This window comes from Pelodiscus sinensis, chromosome 16, assembly GCF_049634645.1.
Source record: "Pelodiscus sinensis isolate JC-2024 chromosome 16, ASM4963464v1, whole genome shotgun sequence".
Lineage (NCBI taxonomy): Eukaryota > Metazoa > Chordata > Testudines > Trionychidae > Pelodiscus > Pelodiscus sinensis.
The window spans coordinates 1,731,635-1,754,121 of NC_134726.1; the positions used below are offsets into that span (position 1 = coordinate 1,731,635).

At 62.5% G+C, this 22,487-nt stretch overlaps 1 protein-coding gene across 1 annotated transcript in view; it reads right to left on the reverse strand.

Moving 5' to 3' along the window:
* Positions 1-22,487, reverse strand: part of LOC102446898 (ankyrin repeat and fibronectin type-III domain-containing protein 1-like) — a 256,047-nt gene that overhangs the window by 220,355 nt on the left and 13,205 nt on the right. Inside the window, exons 2-3 of the mRNA XM_075899031.1 lie at positions 10,407-10,597; positions 6,429-6,658 (exon numbers count right to left, since the gene is read on the reverse strand). Coding sequence (XP_075755146.1) covers positions 6,429-6,658; positions 10,407-10,597 — 421 coding nt within the window. The remainder of the gene's footprint in view (positions 1-6,428; positions 6,659-10,406; positions 10,598-22,487) is intronic.

Sequence of the window (22,487 nt, forward strand, 5' to 3'; positions counted from 1 at the left end):
CGCCCCCATGCACGAAATGTCGAATGTTCCATCCCACCACTGCACTCGATACGGTATCCCGCACCCTCCAATGCCCCCATGCACGAAATGTCGAATGTTCCATCCCACCACTGCACTCGATACGGTATCGTGCACCCTCCAACGCCCCCGTGTACGAAATGTCGAATGTTCCATCCCACCACTGCACTCGATACAGTATCCCGCACCCTCCAACACCCCGTGTACGAAATGTCGAATGTTCCATCCCACCACTGCACTCGATACGGTATCCCGCACCCTCCAACGCCCCCATGCACGAAATGTCGAATGTTCCATCCCACCACTGCACTCGATACGGTATCCCGCACCCTCCAACCCCCCGTGTACGAAATGTCGAATGTTCCATCCCACCACTGCACTCGATACGGTATCCCGCACCCTCCAACGCCCCCGTGTACGAAATGTCAAATGTTTCATCCCACCACTGCACTCGATACGGTATCCCGCACCCTCCAGCGCCCCGTGTACGAAATGTCGAATGTTCCATCCCACCACTGCACTCGATACGGTATCCCGCACCCTCCAACGCCCCGTGTACGAAATGTCGAATGTTCCATCCCACCACTGCACTCGATACGGTATCCCGCACCCTCCAGCGCCCCGTGTACGAAATGTCGAATGTTCCATCCACCACCAGCTAGAATGTGCTGTATCTTCCAATCACTGTACACAATACAGTGCTGCATACCTTTTAATATCCCCACCGTATAAAATATTTCCAGAACATGTAACTTATAAGCCCCCATTAGGTATCCATGAATTGCAATAGAGATAATATTAACGTATCCATGCAACACTCAGCCACTGCAGCGATGGCTGCCCCTTCTGGGGTACGGCGCAGGGCCCCTCCCCCTCAACTTGCCCGGGGCCTGGCGAGGCTGTCGGCCCTGCTGCATCTACCCAACAAATACAGCACAGGCTGTTGCAGTGCAAACTCCCCCTATTGCCGCGCCAGCGGGACTCTCGTCACCCGGGGGGGCACTGCGAGGGCCGAGGGGTGTTCGGGCTTCAGGCCTCACTCAGCTTTGGGCCGCTCTGCTGAGGTGGCCACAGGAGACTGTCCTGCCATGGGGGCACGGGCTGACAGGCAGCTACCAGGCTCCGCCGCGGCTCACTCTGAGCTGCCGGGGATGGCAGGGAAAGACCCGCCTCAACAAACCTCCACCACAGTCCGGGGTCTCAGGTGCCTTGGCAGTGGTAGGCAGCCACCCAGACGCCTGAGGGGAACTGCCAGCCCCCGATCTCTTCCCTCCACAAACACAAAGACCAGCGGGGTCCCGCGCTCCCCAAGAACGGCGGAGCAGCTGGCCAAAGCACCCGGGCCAGGGGGAGTGGTGCCCCTGGTCCGTACCCTGGGAACCCCACACAAGGCAACAGGAGCCCCGGCCATTCCAAGGCAGACACCTGGATGGAGCAACCCTCACGCAGGCCTCTCGCTCAGAGCAGGTTCTCTGTGCGTCTGCCTCAGCCCACTCCCGTCCCTGCAAGGGGGAGCGGCTCAGAGCCAGCTGCTGGAGCCATCAAAGGCTGCTCGCTCCCCCGCCCAGGCCGACACTTCACTCACATCACAAGTGGCAGAAGAGCAAAATGGAAAACGGCAGCCACAGGAAAGGGAAAGTAATTTAAAATTCAAATTATGCAAATGAAAATAATCTGTCCAAGCGGATGCCACGTCTGACAGCAGTGAGATTGGCTCCATGTTCCGCGGGCTGGCTCCAGAGAGAGCCCTGGCCTGGGTGCAGAAACCCACCAACTGAGCCTTCTCCCCAGTGCACGCCACGGGGCGCGTGGCAGGAAGGACGCAGGATCCTCCTCGGAGCGGCAGGGGAGGCTGACGGAGAAGTTGACTAGACAAGATGACATCACATGGTTTTCATCAGTGGCTCTTAACGCACTTCCTAACGGAGGCCAGTGTTGTTATCCCCCCATACAGATGGGGAACCTGAGGCACAGAGCAGGGCAGGGACTTGCCCACTGTCACCCAATAGGCCAGCGGTGGAGCGAGGACCAGAGCCCTGATCGCCAGGGTCCAGTCCTCCACCAGGCCACACTGCAGCGCAAAGGTTACTTAGCAACACAGACACCAGCCCATGCGCTTTGGAGAAAGCTCGAGGCTCTCGTCCATCTTCGGTACTGAGCTTCCAATTGAATTTCCCTTGCAGAGCCCCTGCTGTGCCCTGCTATGGCGGAGGGCAGTCTAGGGGAATCATAGAATCACAGAACACTAGGACTGGAAGGGACCTCGAGAGTCATCGAGTCCAGTCCCCTGCCCTCATGGCAGGACCAAATACCGTCTAGACCATCCCTGATAGACATTTATCCAACCTGCTCTTCAATATCTCCAGAGATGGAGATTCCACAACCTCCCTGGGCGATTTATTCCAGTGCCTGGCGACCCTGACAGGTAGGAACTTTTTCCTAATGTCCAACCTGAACCTCCCTTGCTGCAGTTTAAGCCCATTGCTTCTTGCTCTATCCTCAGAGGCCAAGATGAACAAGTTTTCTCCCTCCTCCCTGTGACACCCTTTTAGATACCTGAAAACGACTATCACGTCCCCCTCAATCTTCTCTTCTCTAAACTAAACAAACCCAATTCCTTCAGCCTTCCCTCACAGCTCATGTTCTCCAGACCTTTCATCATTCTTGTTGCTCTTCTCTGGACCCTCTCCAATTTCTCCACATCCTCCTTGAAATGCGGTGCCCAGAACAGGACACAGAACGGGAAGACAGCAGCCTCTTCTGGCCTTGGAATCTATTAGTCCGTGAGGCTGGAAGGCCCGACTCTGCTTGCGTTTTACCCCAATGCTTGGAACTAGGAGTGGACCAAGTATCCCTCTGTGTCTGTTGCATCTGCCCAACCCCTTCTCCACTCAATACCTCATTCCCAAGCAACGCTGGCAGAGCCAACCCCAAAGCCACGCCAGGCTCCCGGATGCTTCCCGGCGATACAAACGGGAGCAGAGGCATTGCCGTACCCAAAGAATGACAGGCAGCAATTAAACATCACCAGCTGGATCGCAGCAGCCACACTGAACACTCAATCAAGTTCAGAGGACTTCCCTCATAAGTCCCAGGCATGCCATCACGAGAAATCAAACCCATCTCCTGGCCGCGGATGCTTTGCTTGTTCCTCCCACAGCTGGTGCAAAGCGCAGACCTCGCAGATGTGAAGCCACGCCCCCTAGCCGGCAATCAGCCGCTGTGGAGGTAGGTCACAAGTGCTGTTAACGTCACCATGTGGAGCAGAACGTGGAGACAATCCTAGAACCCCAGGGCGGGCAGAGCCCTCAGGAGGCATCACGTCCAGGCCCCTGCCCGGAGCAGGACCAGCCCCAGCTCAATCAGCCCAGCCAGCGCTTGGTCCAGCCGGGACTTAACCACCCCCAGGGAACCCAGCCCAGCACTTCCCCGCCTGCCTCGGGAATCGTTTGTCCTACTATCCCGCCGAGACCTCCCCCTGCTCGTCGCTGCTAACCCTTGCCTGGACCGGGAGCCTGACGCCAGACGTAGCTATCTGTGCAGTCGGGCTCTTTGCCGTCAGCTGCACATGCCGCCTGCCACCGCCCTGGCACTGGCTCTGGGCTGATGCAGAACCTACGCCATGATCCCACAGCTGGGTTTCCTCCGGAGTTCCCCGTTCCCGCGCCCCCCACAGGGGCCGACTGCCCCTCCGACCCATCGAGATCACAGGACACAGCCGGAGCCTTGCTGGGTACTAAGCAGCTCGGAAAGCAAACGAGGAGAAAACCCCTGGCAAACCCCTCATGCGCTCCGGGATGGACGATGCCAACCAGCTACGCTGGCTTGCCCCGCGGCCGGAAGGGCCCAGCGCAGCTCCCTTTGAGAGCAAAGGGAACGACCCCACTGGCTGCAGCGGGCAGGCGGCACCAACAGCCAGAGGAGCTGGCATCAGGGAGCCTCGCCAGAGACGTGTGCACCAGCGAGAGCTCGTCCCGTCTGCCTGGTGCTGAAGGGCACTTCTTGGCCTAGACACAGACCGAACCAGGCAGGGCGGGGAGTGAGGGAGGAGGGAGCAAGACTTTTCACAAGCAGGTGTCCTAGCTCTTCCCTAGTCCGTCTACGGCAGGAGATCCCACCGTGCTTCCCCCCTCTAATGGGCTTAGCCTCACACTCCCTCCGGCGGCAGCAGTGTTCTCCCCACTGCACAGATGGGAGGGACTCAGGCTCAGAAGGGCTAAGTGACTTGCCACAGGTGACGCCACAAGGCTGTGGCAGAGCCGGGGACTGATCCCGGACCTCACATCCTGGGCTAACGCCCTAACCCCTAAATCTGAGCCCCTCAATCAGATGCAGGTGTCCGTGGGAGTGAGGGAGGCGCCACACTTCTGCCCGTCCGAGTGCCCAGGTATGGATTCATAGTCACGTCTCTCTCGGCAGCCTGCTCCAGACACCAGGCCCCCCAGAAACCGCCCCCGGGAAACTCCCGGAACAAGGCGCAAGAACTCGCTTTCGGAGTCAGAACAAGCAACCGGAGCTGATGTTCAATGGGAAAGGCCCCGCCCACAGGCTCCAGAAGGTGTGATAAGGAGCAGGACTGCACCCAGGGTGGGCCCGGCTGGCGTGGTGCCCCTGGCATCGGCCACCGACTGCTAGGCAACAGGGCCAGGCCCATCTGGGAGACGGCGGGAAGGAACAGAAGGCCGAGGGCACCAGCAGCTGCCCCGTCAGACACAGCACCCTGTGCAATGGCTCCACAGCTGAGCACCACCCCCTGCTCATAAGCCAGGAAGAGCAAGGGCCAAGGGCACGTGGAAATCCCACCCCCAAGGCTCTGAAAGGGGTTTGCTTGACAGGCCGTGCCGGGCCTGTTGCTCACGCCGCACTGGGCCTTGCTCTGCACAAACGGATCTGAGCCAGAAAAGCCTCCGGCACGGGAACAGCTTCCTACGTTTCCGAATCAGCCTCGGCACAACCCCCTCCTCTCTCGCTGCAGGGTGCACACAGCCCGAGGGGGCCACTTGCATGGCCTAGCGGCAGAGAAGAGAGACCCCCTTGCTTACCCCACAGCAGAATGGTCTCCCCCTAAACATGCCCTTCCAGTCACGGCTCAGGTATCCTGCACTGCTCACGCCGGTGCCCAGGGTTGCCGGCTCCAGACGGTTCCTTTGACTGAAACAGCACAATCCAGAGACCTGGTTCACTGCTGGCGGCTCTCAGTCCTGGGATCTCAACAGGCATCCGCAAAAACTCACGGCGGGTTTCCACGTGTATCGCCGCACGGAAAAGCAGCAGCCCCCGCTGCAGTCAGAATGGCCATCCCACGCGCTGAGCGAGAAACGGCGTTGTGCAGCCCACCCGACACAGGGACGCACACAACTGGGGGGCGCTTGCCAGAGGGAAGGAGCAGGCCCCAGGCCCATCTGCGAAGAGCGGAAGCCAGAGCAGGGATGCCACCGGCCGGAGCAGCGGGGGGAGGAAAGCGAGGAAGCCTGCAAAGCGCCGGGTGAAGCAGCACAGGTGCGGAGCAGTGCTCGGCCCCTCCGGCGCACGGCCAGCCTGCCTGGCCCGGCTTCGGCAGTGTCGCCTTTCCCGAGTGTCACCGGAGCCCCTCATTACAAGCCCGGGGCAGTAATGAGGCAGGGAGGCGGCAGGATGGCTGTCCCTATCGGGTATCCATTAAACTTTAAACGTGCCAGCCGTCTCCCGCCCTGGCTACTGTGTCCTCCTGCGGGCCCGCTCCCAGGCAGCGGCTGCCCCTGCCTCTGGCCGCAGACCGGCCACCACCCTGCCAAGTCAGAGCCAGGCCAGTGCCAGGGCGGTGGGGGTTGGTTTACATGGGGGGAGGGGGACTCGGCTGCTTCCTCGCTCTTGGTCTTTGCACGACAAAAGCAGGCCCCAGCTCCCCACCCCCAGCCCCTTGTAGATGGAAGCGAGCAAACAGCGACAAGACTGCCAAAGACCGGCCACATGCCCACCCCTTGCACGCCAGGGCAGCTCCCTCCTCTCCTGGACAGCCCGGGGCCCAGCGCCACCCAGCTCTGCCAACGCTCCTGGCAGGGCCGCAGCGCGCCCAACACGACACCAGCCCCGGACACGTGCCTCCTCCTGCCAGGTGCCTGCGGCCCGCACCGCTGCCTCCTTTCCCAGCAGCCTGGCCTCCTGCGCAGCTCGGCCAGCGCCCGCATCTCCGGCCCTCGCCCCACGCACGGCCTGCTCTGCCCAGCAGCACCACGCCCAGCCCTGCGCCACGCTCCCCGGCACCCCCAGCCTGCCCCACAGTAAAGCCAAGCTCCCGGTGACGCTGCTGCCATCTGGCTGGCCAGGCGGGGCAGCCCGACGCTTGTCAGAGGTTGTGAGGAGGGCCTGGCTGGGAGCGGCCCGACCCGCGAAGGAGCCGAGGGGCAGCGCCCGGCGGGCACAGTACTCACAAACTGCCTCCGGAGCTTGGTTCTGACGCCATCGGTCCTGGTCTCGGGCGGGCGGGGCGAGGAGCTGAGGGCGCCCAGGTGGTTGTCCACAGACAGGCTCTTCCTCATGTAAAAGGAGCGCGTCCGGCAGTGGCTGAAGGGGGCCTCGTCCATGGCGGTGCGGAGCTGGGGCTGGGGCACGGCACCGCCCGAGGGCCCCACGCCGTCGTCTTCCAGCCGCCAGGCCTCCCCTGCAGGACAGAGACAGGCACTCAGCGTGAGACGGGACCGGGACGGCAAGGCGGGGGCGCACGGGGCTGGGTTGGCAGCTCTGCGCCACGGCTGAGCAGGTGGGGAGCTCTGGGAGCAAGGCCCGGGCAGTAATAATTCCACATTCAGACACTGGATCAGAGCCCAGGCCGAACCTGCGCTCTCTGCTTGCGTCCCGGGGGCCCGTCCGGGCTCTCACGCCCGGGGTGACTCTCGCCCCCGCCCCCGCCCCCGTGTCATTTGCTGCAGCTCCGCAGGAGCCAGAGGGGTTCCCCGGCACAATGCTTTGGAGGATGCTGCCAAGGAACCGGGACTGGGAAAAAGCCGCTGCCAGACCAGAGATGGGAAGACCAGGCCGTTTTCTCCCCCACCCCCAGGCAGCAAAGGACTGTTCCCTGCAACGTTCCTTAGAGCTCCGTGCACGGTGTCCCCTCGCGGAAAGGAGTGCGGGCAAAGCACTCGACAGACAGCTCGGGCAAGTCCCTTAGCCTCCCTGTGCCTCCGACGAGACACCGGGGCAGGGAAGCAAAATCCATTACTGGACCCACTTCTGGGGGCAGAAGCGATGCTGCTGGGAGACACGGAGTGTGATTCTTCAGCCACCAAAGCAAAAGGGCAGGTGGGGCACAAGTAGTTAGCGCGTGTCCTCGGGCCGTGCAAGGCCCTTTGCAGTAATACGAGGGGGGCGAGGGAGTTACCGATTGCAGGAATAAGCCAGAAATCCAGGGCCGCTCTTCGGCCCCTGCTTTTTAGCCTCCAGCCCAGTAACGAAGCTAGCTACCTGAGCTGCCTCGCAACGCACTGGAATGCTGGGAAGAATGGGTGTGGGGGGAGGGAGGTTAAAATATTAACCCTCCCCCCCCCCGCTTTTAAACATAATAAGCTGCTTCTGCCCCTTTCCAGACGTCCACTCGTGCAGCAGCGCTCGTGTTTGAAAGCCGAGCCGTGCGAGGCGTGAACACACTGATCCGCGCCCAGGCCCGGCGGCGAGTGTGCAGTTACCTTGCTCGGGGGGAAGCAGGAAGCGCTCCAGAGGAGTGAGTCAGAAACCGACATGCCCCCCGCGCCTTCCCCACGCTGCGGGGGCCTTGGTTTGACCACAGACGCAATTCGAAAAGGCTGCGCCAGCTTCTGTCCGTCTAACGCCACCAAGGCGGGGGCCCGTGTGGGGGGAGAGGCGAGCACGAGGACAGACGCCAAGAGAAGGGTTCTTGCAGAATTTATTCCTTCCGCCCTTGCACACCCAGCCACGGGCACAAGGCCTGGGCGCGGCACATGGCCCCCGACGGGTAACCCGAGCGGTCACAGCGAGGCCTCGTCTCACCGGGCAGCCTCGGGGGCAGTGCCCAGAGACCTTCCCTGGGGAGGAGGCAGCGAGGGACCGGCCTGGCCAGCCAGCTGGACGGGCGAGACGCGCGTCCCTCAAGCCACGCGGGTCTGCCGGGCGCCAAAGGCAAGACTCAGGCCCACGGGCCGTGCGACTCCTGCTAATGGAGAGGAGATCACGCTCGTGTCCTGCCCAAATCTCAGCTCAGGCAATTATAAATCGACCTCTCTGACCGCCCGCCCCTGCTTTCCTTTGGACTTGGGCCAACCGAGCTTCGCTCCCGCCGCAGCTCTCTCTAGCCTGGCGCCGGCGGGAGGGTCGTGTCATCAAGCTGGTGAGCAGCACAGCCCCCTGGCCTGGAGGCAGGTGGGGCAGGTGGCCTCAGGCAGGGTCCATCTGAGACCCTGGGCTAGAGTGACTAGCCCCCCCCCCCCGCTGCAATGTTATTTGTAGCCTGTACGTCCACTGGGCTGGAATGACCCCTCCAACCCCGCACACCAGAGCTCCGCGTGGAGGGGGGAGGCAGGGGAAGTGCCAAGGGGGCTACAACCCCCAAGGCGGGGCAGGGGCAGCGCGTGGAGGTCCCTCAAAGTGCGGCAGAGAGAGGGAGGCAGCTACTGCCAAGGCAGGACAGAGCGCAGGGGGACGCCCCCCCATGGCAGAACCCCGGGAAGACCAGAGCGAACTCGGCCCCCCAGAGACAGAGAAGGGAGCCAGAGAGGCCCAGGAGAAAGGAGCCGTGCTCCCCAGGCAGCGTGACATCTCGCACAGGCGGCAGACGGTCACGCCAGGGTAACCCTACCCCTACCCCTACCCCGCTCCTATGGCGCCCAGGCTCACACCACTCACTGCCTGCTGGGTGCAGCCCACGGGGCTGGCGGAGCGCCTGGGACTGGCCGCAGGAGCGAAGGTGGCGGCCGGGAGAAGCCCCAAAGTGCCCTTCAGAATCTCCACCTTCCTCCTCCCATAAGCCCTGCCTTGCCGAAAGCCCCAGCACCCGGGTAAACGCAACCCCCCGCTCCCACGGTTTCCCACTGCAAACGCACGGCGCGGGAAACAGGCTTTAGTGGGCTCGCCTGGGGGCCACGCTGCCACGGAGAACACGGCTTCCACGGGAAAACGCGCCCGAGTCCCAACCCACCCACCACACAACCCCTCGGGAGGGCGGGACTTCCTGTACTCGTGGTGCCAGGCGCCTCAGGCCGTCCGCCTGGGGGCACTGACCTCAGGACAGTCACGTCCCTCCCCGCCATCAACCCTGAGCCGGGCAGAGGGCAATCGGAGTCTCCCGCCAGCCCAGGGAGAACTACGGAGGGGAGGGGCTGAGAGACAGCACGAGCCCCCTTTCTGGAGATGTGCAAACCAAAGGAGCCAAGCCACTCGTGAGCGTCTGTGCGCACACAGCTATCGGGGCAGCCACCGTGCCAGCGGGACAGGCAGAGCGCAGCTCCCCCCACACACACCCAGGACAAGCACAACGTGCGCCCCCCGGGACAAGCACAGAGTGCAGAGGGCCCCCCCCAAGACAAGCACAGAGTGCAGAGGGCCCCCCCCCAAGACAAGCACAGAGTCTAGAGCTCCCCCGGCCGAGCACAGAGTGCAGAGACTACAACTGACCCAGGAACTACCGCATGGTGCAGGCGGCTGGGGCGGCGATCCCAGACACGAAGTGCTGGGGCCCGGTGACGCTAGGCGGCATTAGGGCAGGACGGGCAAGGCTGGGAAAGCAAAGGCCTCGTCTACCATGAAGGTTTTATCAGATTCTGCGCGGCTGTCGGCGTCCCTGTGCAACTCCTCCAGCATTAGCGACGGGGGGGCTGATACCCACCAGGCCACCCGCCCTGCGGGGTCTGGGCCAGCCAGCGTTAGCTGACGGGGAGAGCCTGGCCCAGCCCCGCAGGGCAGGCGAGGCCGAGGTGCATTCCAAACCCGGCAGCGGGAAATTCTCCAGCGCGGCCTTGGCCAGGGGTTGTGGGGACAGGCTCCTTCGCCAGGGCCGCGACCCAGACCACAGCGCGCCTTGCAGTGCTGCAGACACTTAGCACACGCCGAACCGGACGGACCCCGGCTCGCTGGGCCAGGCCATAGACCCAGCCAGGGGGCGGCTTTGGCCCTTCGCACCCCAGCTGCAGCGGCTCCCGGGAGCTAAAGGCAAAAGGCTCCGGCACCCCACTGCCACGCCACTTCCTTCCGTTTCCAGACCCCGGCGCACTGCTCCCCGCCGCAAGGGGCACGGAGGCGACCCAGTCCAGCCGGTAGATCCCAGGCCGGCTGGGTCCTTAGCGGGGCGTCTCAGGAAGCTCGTCAGGGTCTCACAAAGCTCCGCGAGGCAGGCAGGCAGACAGACAGACAGACAGCCCCTCTCCCCCCCACACACAGACGAGACATTTGCTGCCACTCACCAGCAGAGGGCACGGTGCAGCCTTTCGCACTGCCTGCGGCCGAGTGCTGCTTGTGCTTCTGCTCCAGCATCTCCTCCCGGAACAGCCTGGGGTCCAAGAGGGGAGCCCGGCTGAGGACAGGGGACTGAGGGATGCTGGGGAGAGTCCGGGACTTTCCCAGCATAGGCCTCTGCAGCTTTCGATCCAGCGACCTACGAGACAAACCAACCAAGTAGGACCCGGGTGTGTTCGTCCCCGAGCTCTGAGCCAAGGCCCCTCTGCTCCCCACCCCTGGGCTCTAGTTGAAGGCTGTAACTGGGGATGGAATCACAATTAACATGAAGGAAACCAATGCTTACCCATTCTAGAGCGCACTACCCCCCCCCCACGCCCACGCCCCGATGTACAGGGCAATTCACACTAACCAAGCACACAAACCTGGGATTAGAGGGGTGTGAACTGGTGGGGGCCAATAACTCCCCCCAAACTAGCCTCTGAACTTGGACACCAACGTTCCCTCATCTTTTGCATCCATCTGCACATTTTTTCCACCCAGGTGCAGAATAAATGTTGTTACGTGCTCTGAGAGGTATGCCAACGTGCACCTCCAGGAGACGCATACACCCGGCTGTGGGCGCTCTGCTGATCAGCGGGGTGGCACTGGAAACTCCCCTGAGCAGCCGCACAAGCGGACCATTGCCCGGGAATCCTGAGAGACGCCCAAACAACTTGGAGGCGAAGGAATCGGGGGGAGAGGCTGGGACGCATGGTTTGCGCTAGTCATCTCCTCCACATCGCCGTGTTCCTTGGTACCCCTCCCTCGCGGGAGAGTCTTCCCGCAGTGCGCCGGACTCACCAGCACCGAGACGCCCCGGGATCTCACCACAAGCCTCGCCCCACGGATCTCAGACACATCCCCACTAGTGTGCTCCACTCGGATGAAAGCTGCATGGGTTTGCCCATCCCCACGGGCGTGGTTTGTTCATTTTGCAAATGCGCAGGCAGTCCCTGATGGCGCCGGCACCGTGTAACTGACGGGCAAACGCCGCCGTGGGGGCCGGGGGCTGCCAAACGCAGGAGAGTCGTGGGCCAGGCACAGGGAGCGCGGAGCCCGGCCCGGTGACAAGGGAAGTCTTTCCACTGGCCCTAGTGTGCCCGGCGAGGAGCCTTAGGAGAGAAGTGACAGTAACTCAGTCCGCAGGGGCTCCCCGGGCGCATGTCTGGCTCCCACAACTGCAAGAGACGCAGCTAGCAGCAGGGACGGACGTAGCTCGGGCCACAGCAGCCTCCCTGCTCACCGCCGCACTGAGTACCCCGTTCCAAATGGCCCAGGGCCAATTCCGCCTTTCTGCGGAGCCCCCCCCGTAACGCACTTGGCACGCACCAAAGGGGTGACGATTCATGTACAGGAAACCCTCGCCGCTCAGGTCGTGGAGGATGCATCCCTGGCACCACCGCAAGAGGTGAAATCCACAAATACTGGGGGCCGCCCCAGCCACGAGCTCCCCGCTGCTCTTGAACTCACCACGGGGGCAGGGGAGCCGTGGGGAACTCTCCACGGGGTCGGGGGAGCCGTGGGGAACTCTCCACGGGGGATGGGGGCCACTGGGAGCTCACCACGGCTCCCAGGCCACCCACCCCAGCAACCAGGGACTTATTTTTGTGTTAAATCTGGACAACAAAATCCAGTTCCCAGGACCACCCTGCTTTGTGGACTCACCAGCCCCGGGCGGCTCTGCCGGCCTTAGGAATAACTGCCCATTAGCACGGTTGGGCCTAGGCGATCACAGCTGTGCGAGACCGGCGGCTATCAGCCGCGCCACATCCCATTAGTGCAGCCCCGAGGAGGGTGCAGCGTGCCAGCTCTGTCACTGCCCACTCAGAGCTGTGGGCAGCCTTCTGGCGGTGGGAAGAGCAGACAATCAAGGGCTGACGAGGGTGGAAAAATCCGTCTGCCGGCAGGTGGGGAATGAGCCAGGAGCCCAGTGACAGCAGCTCCCATCTCGGCCGCCGCACACGTGTCCGACGCAGCACGCAGGGAGCCGCTGCAGGGCGCACGGAACCGATCGCCGGCTGCAGGACGGAGTGGAAGCAGCCCACGAGCCCGCCAGCTCTGTATGGAGAGGACCCGGTGTCACATTACCGAATTGGAGGGAAGCAGCCAGATCGCTGCTGCACCCCTACGTGGGGGTGTTGGCCCCAGAAATTGGTATGAAAGAGAGCCATGTGGGGTATTGAATGGGAGCTTATTGTTTTCTGATCCTGTGTACACTGTTTATGTGAGTATATAATGTCTGTGTGTGTAGATCTGTAATCTGTGTGGAAGCTGAATATTTCTCTGAATGTGGTTGAGCATGGCTATGGACAGGCTGATTAGTGAAGCCCTGTGGGACAATGGCACTTGATGGCCCAAAGACACACCTAAAGCATGAGGGCGGACACCTAAGAGCGGCCAGCAGAGTGAGGCTGAGGACCAGGTGACCGGCTGAGACCAGAAGAGGCCAGGAAGGGGGTATAAAGAGGCCATGTGGTCGATGCCATTTTGTTCTCAGCTCAGCACTTCATCCCAGAGGCAGCACTGCAGGGATTGAAGAGCCCGGAAGACCTGTGAACCCATCCTGATCGTAGGATGTGCAATAAGAACTTTTAAACCAGCAGCTGTAACATCTCTGCTAGAGCCTGCATCAAGAACTGGGAGATTCGGTGCATGTAACGTACTGTACTTTAATAACCTTACTCTCATGCTTTTCTTTCCTGTAATAATAAACCTTTAGATATAGATTCTAAAGGATTGGCCCAGCGTGATTTGTGGGTAAGGTCCAGAGGGTAAAGTGACCAGGGATCTGTGGCTGGTTTCTTGGAACCGGACAGAACTTGTTCGGGGTAGGTGGGATTGGGTGCTAGGACCCCCCACCTGTGTATGAGGCCCGGGGCCATCTGGGGCACGGATATTGCTGGGGTGTCGGAGGGGTTTTGCTCGGGAGGCTTCAGGCAGGCAGCTGAAGCGCTCTGTGGGACTGGTTTGTGGCCTGTGTGGAGAGGTCCCCAGTCGGGGGCTGTAAGGAGCCCCGGATTCGAGCAGTTCACCCTGAGCGGACGCCCTCAGCTGTGCCCAGACACGGCCCGGTCCGTCACACCCGGCCACAGGGAGGAGCAGGACAGACGAGCCGCCTCCCCGCAGCAACAACTCCGCTTCCTCCTTCCAGAGCGGCGTCCGAACAGGCGAATGCAGGGCCCAGTGGGTGAGGATGGGGGCGCAGAACTGGAGCTCCGCGGCTGTAGACAAAGCGCTCTCAGGAACCCTGGGGAGAGGGCTGTCGGTACACGTTCCACCAAGGCCACTGCCTGAATCCCACTCTGCCGCCCTCCGAGAGCTGAACGAGAGTCCCACCTGAAACGTGCAGTCTGCCGAGGCCACCGGCCCGGCGCAGGGCAAAGCAGGCCCAGCCTCCCCACAAGCGCTCGCTCAACAGAACCTGCTCTGCCCAGAGACAGCGGGGTGCCCTACCGAGCCCAGGCAGGGCAGCAGGAAGCCCAGCCAGGCCCCTGAGCAGGGAGGGCTGCGGCTGGGGGGTGTTTGCGGGATTCACACGGGGCCTGCGGCTCTGCAGTGCACTCCCAGTGGACCATGCGCTGCAGCCACCCCTCGCAGCGGGCACTGCATGGCAGGCACACGGCCGCCTGCTCAGGGGGGGAACGCGGGCAGGTCCACGCAAGTCCAAGGCAGGATGTAAAATCCCATTCATTAAGCGGCGCAGGCGGGGGCTGCTCCGGCCTGCCTGGGCGGACGTGGTCCCCGCCCGCAGCAAGGTGGCCCTGCTGGGCTGGGGCAGCCCCCTGCCCACCGCGCTCCAGGGGTGGGAATGAAGAGACTCCTGTCGGCCTACACGAGAGGTGGGTCTGGCCCACAGCCCCTGCCCTTGGGAGGACACCTGGCCTGGAAGGCGAAACAGAGCAGCTCCAAACGCTCCCTGCGCCCCTCTGGCGACAGAGAACGCGGCTTCTGCAGCCGAAAAGGCAGCGCTGGCTCTGGGGAGCCGCCTGCGGACGCTAGGCCGGGGGTTCAGCATTCGGTGGCTCCACACACGGCACGTTTTCAATAATTCACAGCGCAGGCTGTAGGCTCCATCTGAGCTTGGGCACCTTTGGGTGCCTTGCTCCAGGGAGGGAGAGAGCAGCCTCGGCTGGCAGATCAACCAGCGCTAAGAGAACATCAGGCCCTAGCCAGAGAGATGCTGAGCCCTCCCCGCGAGGTGCTGAGCGCCCGCCACTTCCCCGGCTGCCCGTGGCGCTAAGCTCAGTCAGCTCGTCGCAGGACGGGCCCCGCGCTTGGCACGTACCCATCTCGCCGTGGAAAACACCTTCCTGCTAGCTCAGCCTCTGGGGTGGGTCTCGGCTTGTGCCAAAGCCGCTGCGCCAAGGGGAAGAGCGAGACACCCCAAAACCTCCCCCTTGCCCTGGGAAAATCACCGCGGAACCTGCAAAGCCCAGCGACAGCCGAGGGGCCGGTTCCACATCAGGCCCCACTACACTGGCCAGGGGTCCCCCCGAGCTCCACCCCCGACAGCACTTGGTCCTTCAGCTCGTCCCCTCAGGCCCCCAAGAGCCCCCATGCCAAGGGAGGCCACTCCCCAGGCGCAGTGCGTGCAGACAGAGGAGCGCCACCTGCGCCTCACGCTGCCCGTTCTCACGCAGCTCCTCAGCCACGCAGGAGCCCGCCCGCCCCCTTCAGGCCGGGCTGAGATGAGAACCAGCCAGGGAGCCAGGGACGGGAACGCGGAGCAGCTGCAAAGAGGGGCACGGCTCCCCCAGGAACGCCAAGTGGAACAGGCTGAAATCCGAGCGCTTGCACCTGCCTGGTCACTCCAAGGGAGGCAGCTAACCCAAGGTAAGCGCACCCTCTCTGCGCTGCACAGACGCACCCGACACACCCGCCTGGGCCCCGACCCCGCTCACAGAGCGTGGACCGATTCCCCATCTCAGGAGGCCAGGCCCGCGCTGGAGACCAGGAGCAGGACGAAGGGGAGGCAACACGCCAAGCAATTCGCTACGATCAGTCTCTCTTGGGTCCGACTCAGCTCCTGCGTGGGCCCACTGCTGCCATACTGAGGCCCCCAGCCGTCTGTCCCACCCTCCCCCGCAGTGCACCGCTTGGACCCAGCGCCCACACAGCCCTGCCCCCGACACGCAGCACTGGGAAGTTCTCTGCAAAGAAAAGCGAGGCCAATAAGCAGGAGGAGCAGGCCTCAGGAAGGAGTGAAACGGCAGGGGCTCTGCAGGCCAAACAGCCTCGCTCGGGTTCAGGGAAGCCTCCGAGTTCATCCCCGTTCGGCACGGCAGGGGACAGGCGGCTGGCGGCGTTCCCAAGCTGCGGGCCCACGGAGACAGGCGGGAGAGAGGCAGAGAAAGGAGGCACTGGGCGGCATCGCAGACCCAGCAGACGGGGCGGGGGAAGGTGTCGGGAGACTGGCGACAGGGCAGGGCCTCTGCCCTGGGCTAGCGGGATGGACCACGTGTCACGTTACTGGAGTTTAAGGGAAGCAGCCAGGTCACTGCTGCGCCCATGGGGGGGTGTTTGCCCCAAAAGTGGTACAAAGGGGCCACGTGAAGGGTCAAACCAAAGCTTACCTTCTACTGAGTCTGTATCTGCTCTTCATAGATCTGTCAATGTCTGGGGGTGGCGTTATGAATATGTTCTCTGGATGGAGACTGGGAGTTACTCTATGTGCTTGAGCAATGGGCTCAGCCTATGGACATGCTAATTAGCAAGGCCCCAGGGACAATAGGTCTCCTAAGTACCAGAAACCCACCTGGGAAGGAATCTAGGTGCCTGGTCAGAGACCATGTGACTCTCTCCAGCTTGGAAGAAGCCGGGGGGGGGGGGGGGGGGGAGATAAATAGGCCATGTGGCCAACTCAATCCAGGTGCTCAGCTCAGCTCTTCAACACAGAGGCAGCAGTGCAGGGATCGAGGAGCCAGAAGACTGTGGACCCATCCTGGCATAGGATGTGCACCAAAGACTGTTAAGCCAGCAGCTGTAACATCTCTGCTAGAGCCTGCATCGAGAACTGGGAGAACGACACGCAGGCCTGGGGAGGAATTCAGAGAGCCGTGCAAAACAGAGGCTGGGGCTGGGGGACTGTCCAACTTGCACTTGCCGAGGGAATCTGGACACCTGACGCTAAGTTCCTCTGACAGTTCCAGCTGTGGGCACAGCCCAGAGGGGCGCGTAGTTCGTATTCCCACAGTCACTGCACGCACACAAAGTGCGAGGAGGTCGGGCCGGGACACGGATCAAGTCTCTCCCCAGCGGCGCGTGAACCGACACTAAATAAGCATTTTCATTCCCTTCCCAGCCTTGCCAAACACCCGGCGCCTCACCAACGCTCCAGCGCACCAAGCAATTGACTTCCGTCAGTCCCGGGGGACAACGTATCCATCTGGCGTCTGACAAGCCAGGGCACCGGCTCTTCACATGCATTATTCTGATTACACGCAGAAGTGCTCCGCAGCGTGGTAGAAACACAAGACGTCACACGCCGAGGGGCAATGCCCACAGCCACTCACCCACAGATGCATCGCAAGCCCTGGTCACAGGGCACTGGGGCATTCTCCGGGCCTTTGCTGGGAAAGCTAGCGCCCCAGGCAGGAGTTCATTGAGGTCGGTCTCTTACTCGGAGACATGGGGCAGCAGTTTTTACTTGCTCACATTTTGGGCAGCTTTTCGCTCTGGGGCGGGGCCACGGCAGCCTGGGCTGGAATTTAATCTCCCAGTCATGGAAAGCGAGTCTGCAAAGTGTCAACTCGTTGCAAATGCTCAGTCGCCCCAGCATTTCCGCGTGAGAGCCTGCAGCGAGCCGGGCTGCCTTGGGAGGGCCGTGGGCCACATTCTCAGCTCTGCCACCAACCTGCTGCATGGCCTTAGCCGTGTCACTGCACATCTCTCCCATCTCTTACAGGTCTTGCCTTCCAAACAGGCAGCAGGCTCTTGGGGCTGGGCCCGGTTTCCCTGCACTCATGCTGCAAGCACGCCTGGAGAAACACCAGGAGAGGTTCTAGTCGTGGCCAAGAACGGCACAGCGGTCCCCGAATCTCAGCTGGGACTGATCTGGATACATGGGGGTGAGGAGCTGTGGCCACAGCCCTTTCGGGGGGTTATAAATCGACAATACGTCTCTCCCGGGCGCGAGGAGCGCGACAACACGATGGGCATTTTTAATATATTCCATATACATTTTTATTCAACCCAGACTGCCTAAAAAGCCCTTACAGGCAGCCTTTAGAAGGTGGTTTAGGAGCTTAAAACGCTGATGGAAAAGCAACCGCTTGGCTTACACGAGTGTGTGGAAGTAAAAAGGCAACGTTGAGCTTTGATTTTCAAAACATGTCAAGCTGTAAAACCACCTTCCCCACGTGCAGGTAGGACTGGTAAATACCACGATGTCCACCTGATGGTTCAGAAGAGTTTGCCTTCCTGCCATCGCCCCTGGACCGAAGCACATTTCTCCAGCAGGGGCCATCTTCCTGCTGCCGGAGAACAGCGAGGGGAAAGCAAAACGCCACTCGCAACTGCAACCAGCATCGCTGCTAGAGAACCGAGTTCCGCCTGGGAAGGGCTAGGAGCGTGGCCGTGACCCAGGGACGGCGCAGTCTGTGCTGTTTCACTCCCACGGCGGATGGGACGGGCTAGGAGCGTGGCCGTGACCCAGGGACGGCGCAGTCTGTGCTGTTTCACTCCCACGGCGGATGGGACGGGCTAGGAGCGTGGCCGTGACCCAGGGACGGCGCAGTCTGTGCTGTTTCACTCCCACGGCGGATGGGACAGGCTAGGAGCGTGGCTGTGACCCAGGGACGGCGCAGTCTGTGCTGTTTCATTCCCACGGCGGATGGGACGGGCTAGGAGCGTGGCCGTGACCCAGGGACGGCGCAGTCTGTGCTGTTTCACTCCCACGGCGGATGGGACGGGCTAGGAGCGTGGCCGTGACCCAGGGACGGCACAGTCTGTGCTGTTTCACTCCCACGGCGGATGGGACGGGCTAGGAGCTTGGCCGTGACCCAGGGATGGCGCAGTCTGTGCTGTTTCACTCCGATGGCAGATGGGACGGGCTAGGAGCGTGGCCGTGACCTGGGGAAGGCGCAGTCTGTGCTGTTTCACTCCCACGGTGGACAGGGATGGGCTAGGAGCGTGGCCGTGACCCAGGGACGGCGCAGTCTGTGCTGTTTCACTCCCACGGCGGATGGGACGGGCTAGGAGCGGGGCTAGGAGCGTGGCCGTGACCCAGGGACGGCGCAGTCTATGCTGTTTCACTCCCACGGCGGATGGGACAGGCTAGGAGCGTGGCTGTGACCCAGGGACGGCACAGTCTGTGCTGTTTCACTCCCACGGCGGATGGGACGGGCTAGGAGCGTGGCCGTGACCCAGGGATGGCGCAGTCTGTGCTGTTTCACTCCGATGGCAGATGGGACGGGCTAGGAGCGTGGCCGTGACCTGGGGAAGGCGCAGTCTGTGCTGTTTCACTCCCACGGCGGATGGGACGGGCTAGGAGCGTGGCCGTGACCCAGGGACGGCGCAGTCTATGCTGTTTCACTCCCACGGCGGATGGGACGGGCTAGGAGCGTGGCTGTGACCCAGGGATGGCGCAGTCTGTGCTGTTTCACTCCCACGGTGGACAGGGATGGTCTAGGAGCGTGGCCGTGACCTGGGGAAGGTGCAGTCTGTGCTGTTTCCTTCCCACAGAGGACGGGAGGAACAGTCGGGGCAGGGAGCAACGGCTTCCTATGTTCCCCCCCGCGCCGAGGGGCTCCTCACACAGCCACTGGCACTGAACGTGGCGCTGGTGCAAGGCCTTGCCACTGCCCATTGCTGGTAACCTAGGTCCCGCTGTGGGATTTCTGTAAGGCAGGAGGGCGAGGGCCAGGCACTCCCTGGGAGCGATCCCCGGGCCAGCCGGCAGGGAAGGGCCTGGGCCAGCCGGGCACACAGCAGCAGTCGGTTTGGGTGGGGAGGAGGCTGTGGGACGTTCGCACTCCAAATCCCACCGAAACCTCGACTCCAGCACAGACCAGCCTGGCTTTCGCCCGCCCACCAAAGCCCTGCTCCCAGCATCCCTCTGCCGACAGACACCTGGCGCCTGACACCAGCCGCCTCACCTCGCATGTCAGCAGCAGCCCCCGCCCACTTGCCATAGCCCCCGGGGCAGACACGCAGGGGCCAGCAGAGACAGGCACAAGCACCAGGCAACACCCCGGCGACTGCCACAGGCTGACCTCCGGGGCCATCGCCTTTCTGAAGAGCTTCCCAGCAAGTCCCGTCCAGGCGAGCCCGCAAAGGGGAGGAGCCTGGCCCCTGCACGGAGCAGGCGCCGCTCATTCCCCCACTCGGATGTGTCCCGAGATCCCCCGACTGCTCAGGCAATGCTCCCCTAGGTACAGGGCAGGGAAAGCTGGCACGCCCCTGCCCGGCCACTGGAAACCTGCTACTGTGCTAGGGGAAGCCAGGAGCCACCGCTCAACGTCTGAGTAATCCCGCCACGGCAGCGGCCACACGCACCCGGCACATCGCCTGCCCGGGGCTCAGAGCGCACAAGAGAAAACCAAAGAATCCGAACTGCTCCAAACGACAACGCAACCACGTTTAGTAACTAACGTCGAGCAGCATCGCGAGCTTACAGCTCAGGGGACTGGAGCCACAAGGACGCTAGCTGAGCACAGAGCAAGCGGCATCAGCCACAGGACGCCCCCTGCAACAGGGACACTGGCCTGGCTCCCCAATTCCCACCCGGCGCAAGGCGCTAGCTGTGTTATCTGCATCTAAAACACCACAATGTGGAAATGAGGCTGCCTAGATTCTCAGCAGTCTCTGAGGGGCTGCAGGACTGCTCCTGCCTGGGGGGTTACATTTCGGCCCCTCTGACGAGAAGGGCTGGGGCTGAGAAGGGCTGGCTAATGGAACTCAAACACGGCACAAGGTCATTCATGAGATGCACCCAGTGCTTTTCTTTCCAGGTGCGAAAGTACAGCGCCCCCGGCAGGGACCCCACACGCCCTGCGCCCCCGGCGGGGACCCCACACGCCCCCAGCGGGGACCCCACGCGCCCCCGGCGGGGACCCCACACGCCCCGCGCCCCCGGCGGGGACCCCACATGCCCTGCGCCCCCGGCGGGGACCCCACACGCCCCCGGCGGGGACCCCACACGCCCCGCGCCCCCGGCGGGGACTCCACACGCCCCGCGCCCCCGGCGGGGACTCCACGTGCCCCCGGCAGGGACCCCACACGCCCCGCGCCCCCGGCGGGGACTCCCCGCGCCCCCGGCAGGGACCTCACGTGCCCCGCGCTCCCCGGCAGGGACCCCACGCGCCCCCGGCGGGGACCCCATGCGCCCCGCGCCCCCGGCAGGGACCCCACGCGCCCCGCGCCCCCGGCAGAAGTCTGCCCCCATATCCCGGCCTCAGCACCGCCTTGCGGCTGCCGCACAGGAAGGATACCGCTGATTCCTGCACCTTCTCCTGTGCTGCAGCCGCTGGGCTGAGGTGGAGAGATCCCCATGGAGGAGCAGTGACAGCATTGCCAATTCTCATTGGTAACACAAGTCCCGTGACATTTGGCAGCCCGGCAAGACCTCAGCCGCTGCTGCAGCTTTTCTTAAAACCCCCCAGCCTCCAAGTCCCTGCTCCTCGTGGCTCTGGAGAAACGCCTCACGAGCACAGAACGGCTCAGAACCTGTAAGGCAAACAGCCCCCTGCCAAACGCACTTGAACAGCCTCATGACGTGGGGGGCCTAAGAATCCAGGTTTTAACCCTTTGGATTAGCACGACTGTGGCAGTCCCTGTCATGCAGAGGGATCTGCTCTCATGCTTTACGGCAAAAGCTGATTCTTTGTCAGAGCGTGGGCAGGGCTGGGCTGGTTTTTAACCTTTACAGACAGCCCTGCACAACTGGACAGGGGCACCTGGGGACACCTGCTCCGAAGCATCACACCCTGGGCACTGCCAGAGACGGGAGACCACAACTGGGCGGTGATCAGAGCGGCTGTGACAGGTTTTACGTTCCTGGCATTTTACAGCAACCTCTTAGGAGACCTGGTTCTTACGACATCGATTGAATGCCAAGTGGAAAGCGGTGCCCTCACACGCTGCAGGAACGCTAGCACAGCAGCGAACGGCACGCTCACGCCGGCGCTCTCCTGGGCAGGGGCTATTTGTTTTATAACCAAACAAGAAAGAGCAAAAGAACAAGTGAACCCTCCCGAAATACCAAAGGCTACGCCCGGCCCTGCTCCCTTCCGGGCTGCAAATTTCACCTCCCCGAGGCTCACCCTACGCAGCTGACCCCAGAGCTAGCCGGGGGGCCCGGGGCCACAGTGCACTGCGTAGGGCTAGTTGATGCTTGCGGAGGCCGGTGGGAAGCACGGTAAGTTACAGCAGCCTTGGGGCTGCTCAGACTCACGCAGCGGGCCAGGCAAGCCACTGGCTACCCCAGAATAGGGGATTTAAAGCCCAGCCAGAAGGACCCTCCAGGGCTCACAGTCCAGCCCCATATGCTGCCACTGCCGTGCTGCGTAAAGGAAGAAACCGGCTCTGTAGGGCTCGGTTGGCCAGACAAACGCTGCTTGGCCAGGCAGTATCCCGGCAGTGAGAGCCAGGCACCTGCTGGGCTGGTCTCTGTCCCGTGCAGCGGCGCTTAGACCACTTACGGAGAGAGAACGGGTCTGCCCGACAGCCTGCGCCGAGAGCCAGCTGCCTTTCCGCTCAAGCCCTGGGCTCCAGAGGTTCCACCTGTCGGTGTGATCCCAGCTCTCCACAGGAAGAGAATCAGATGCGTGCATGCATACGCACACGCACGCACACACACACACACACACACGCACACGCGTGCACAGTCATTTCATTCAAGAAAACAGACTACTGTGCTTTTGGAAGGCGAACGCTCTCGCTGGCTCAGCAGCCTCCTGCTAATGAGCGTGAGGGGAACTAAGCAATGCGCCAAATCAAAGCCCTTTTTGCAGCTCTCCTCGTGGTGTATTTACCACCCCTCGTACACCGATTCTCTCTTCCTTCTCCTCAGCAGCGTAATGAGGAGCAATGGAATGAATCAACCCCAC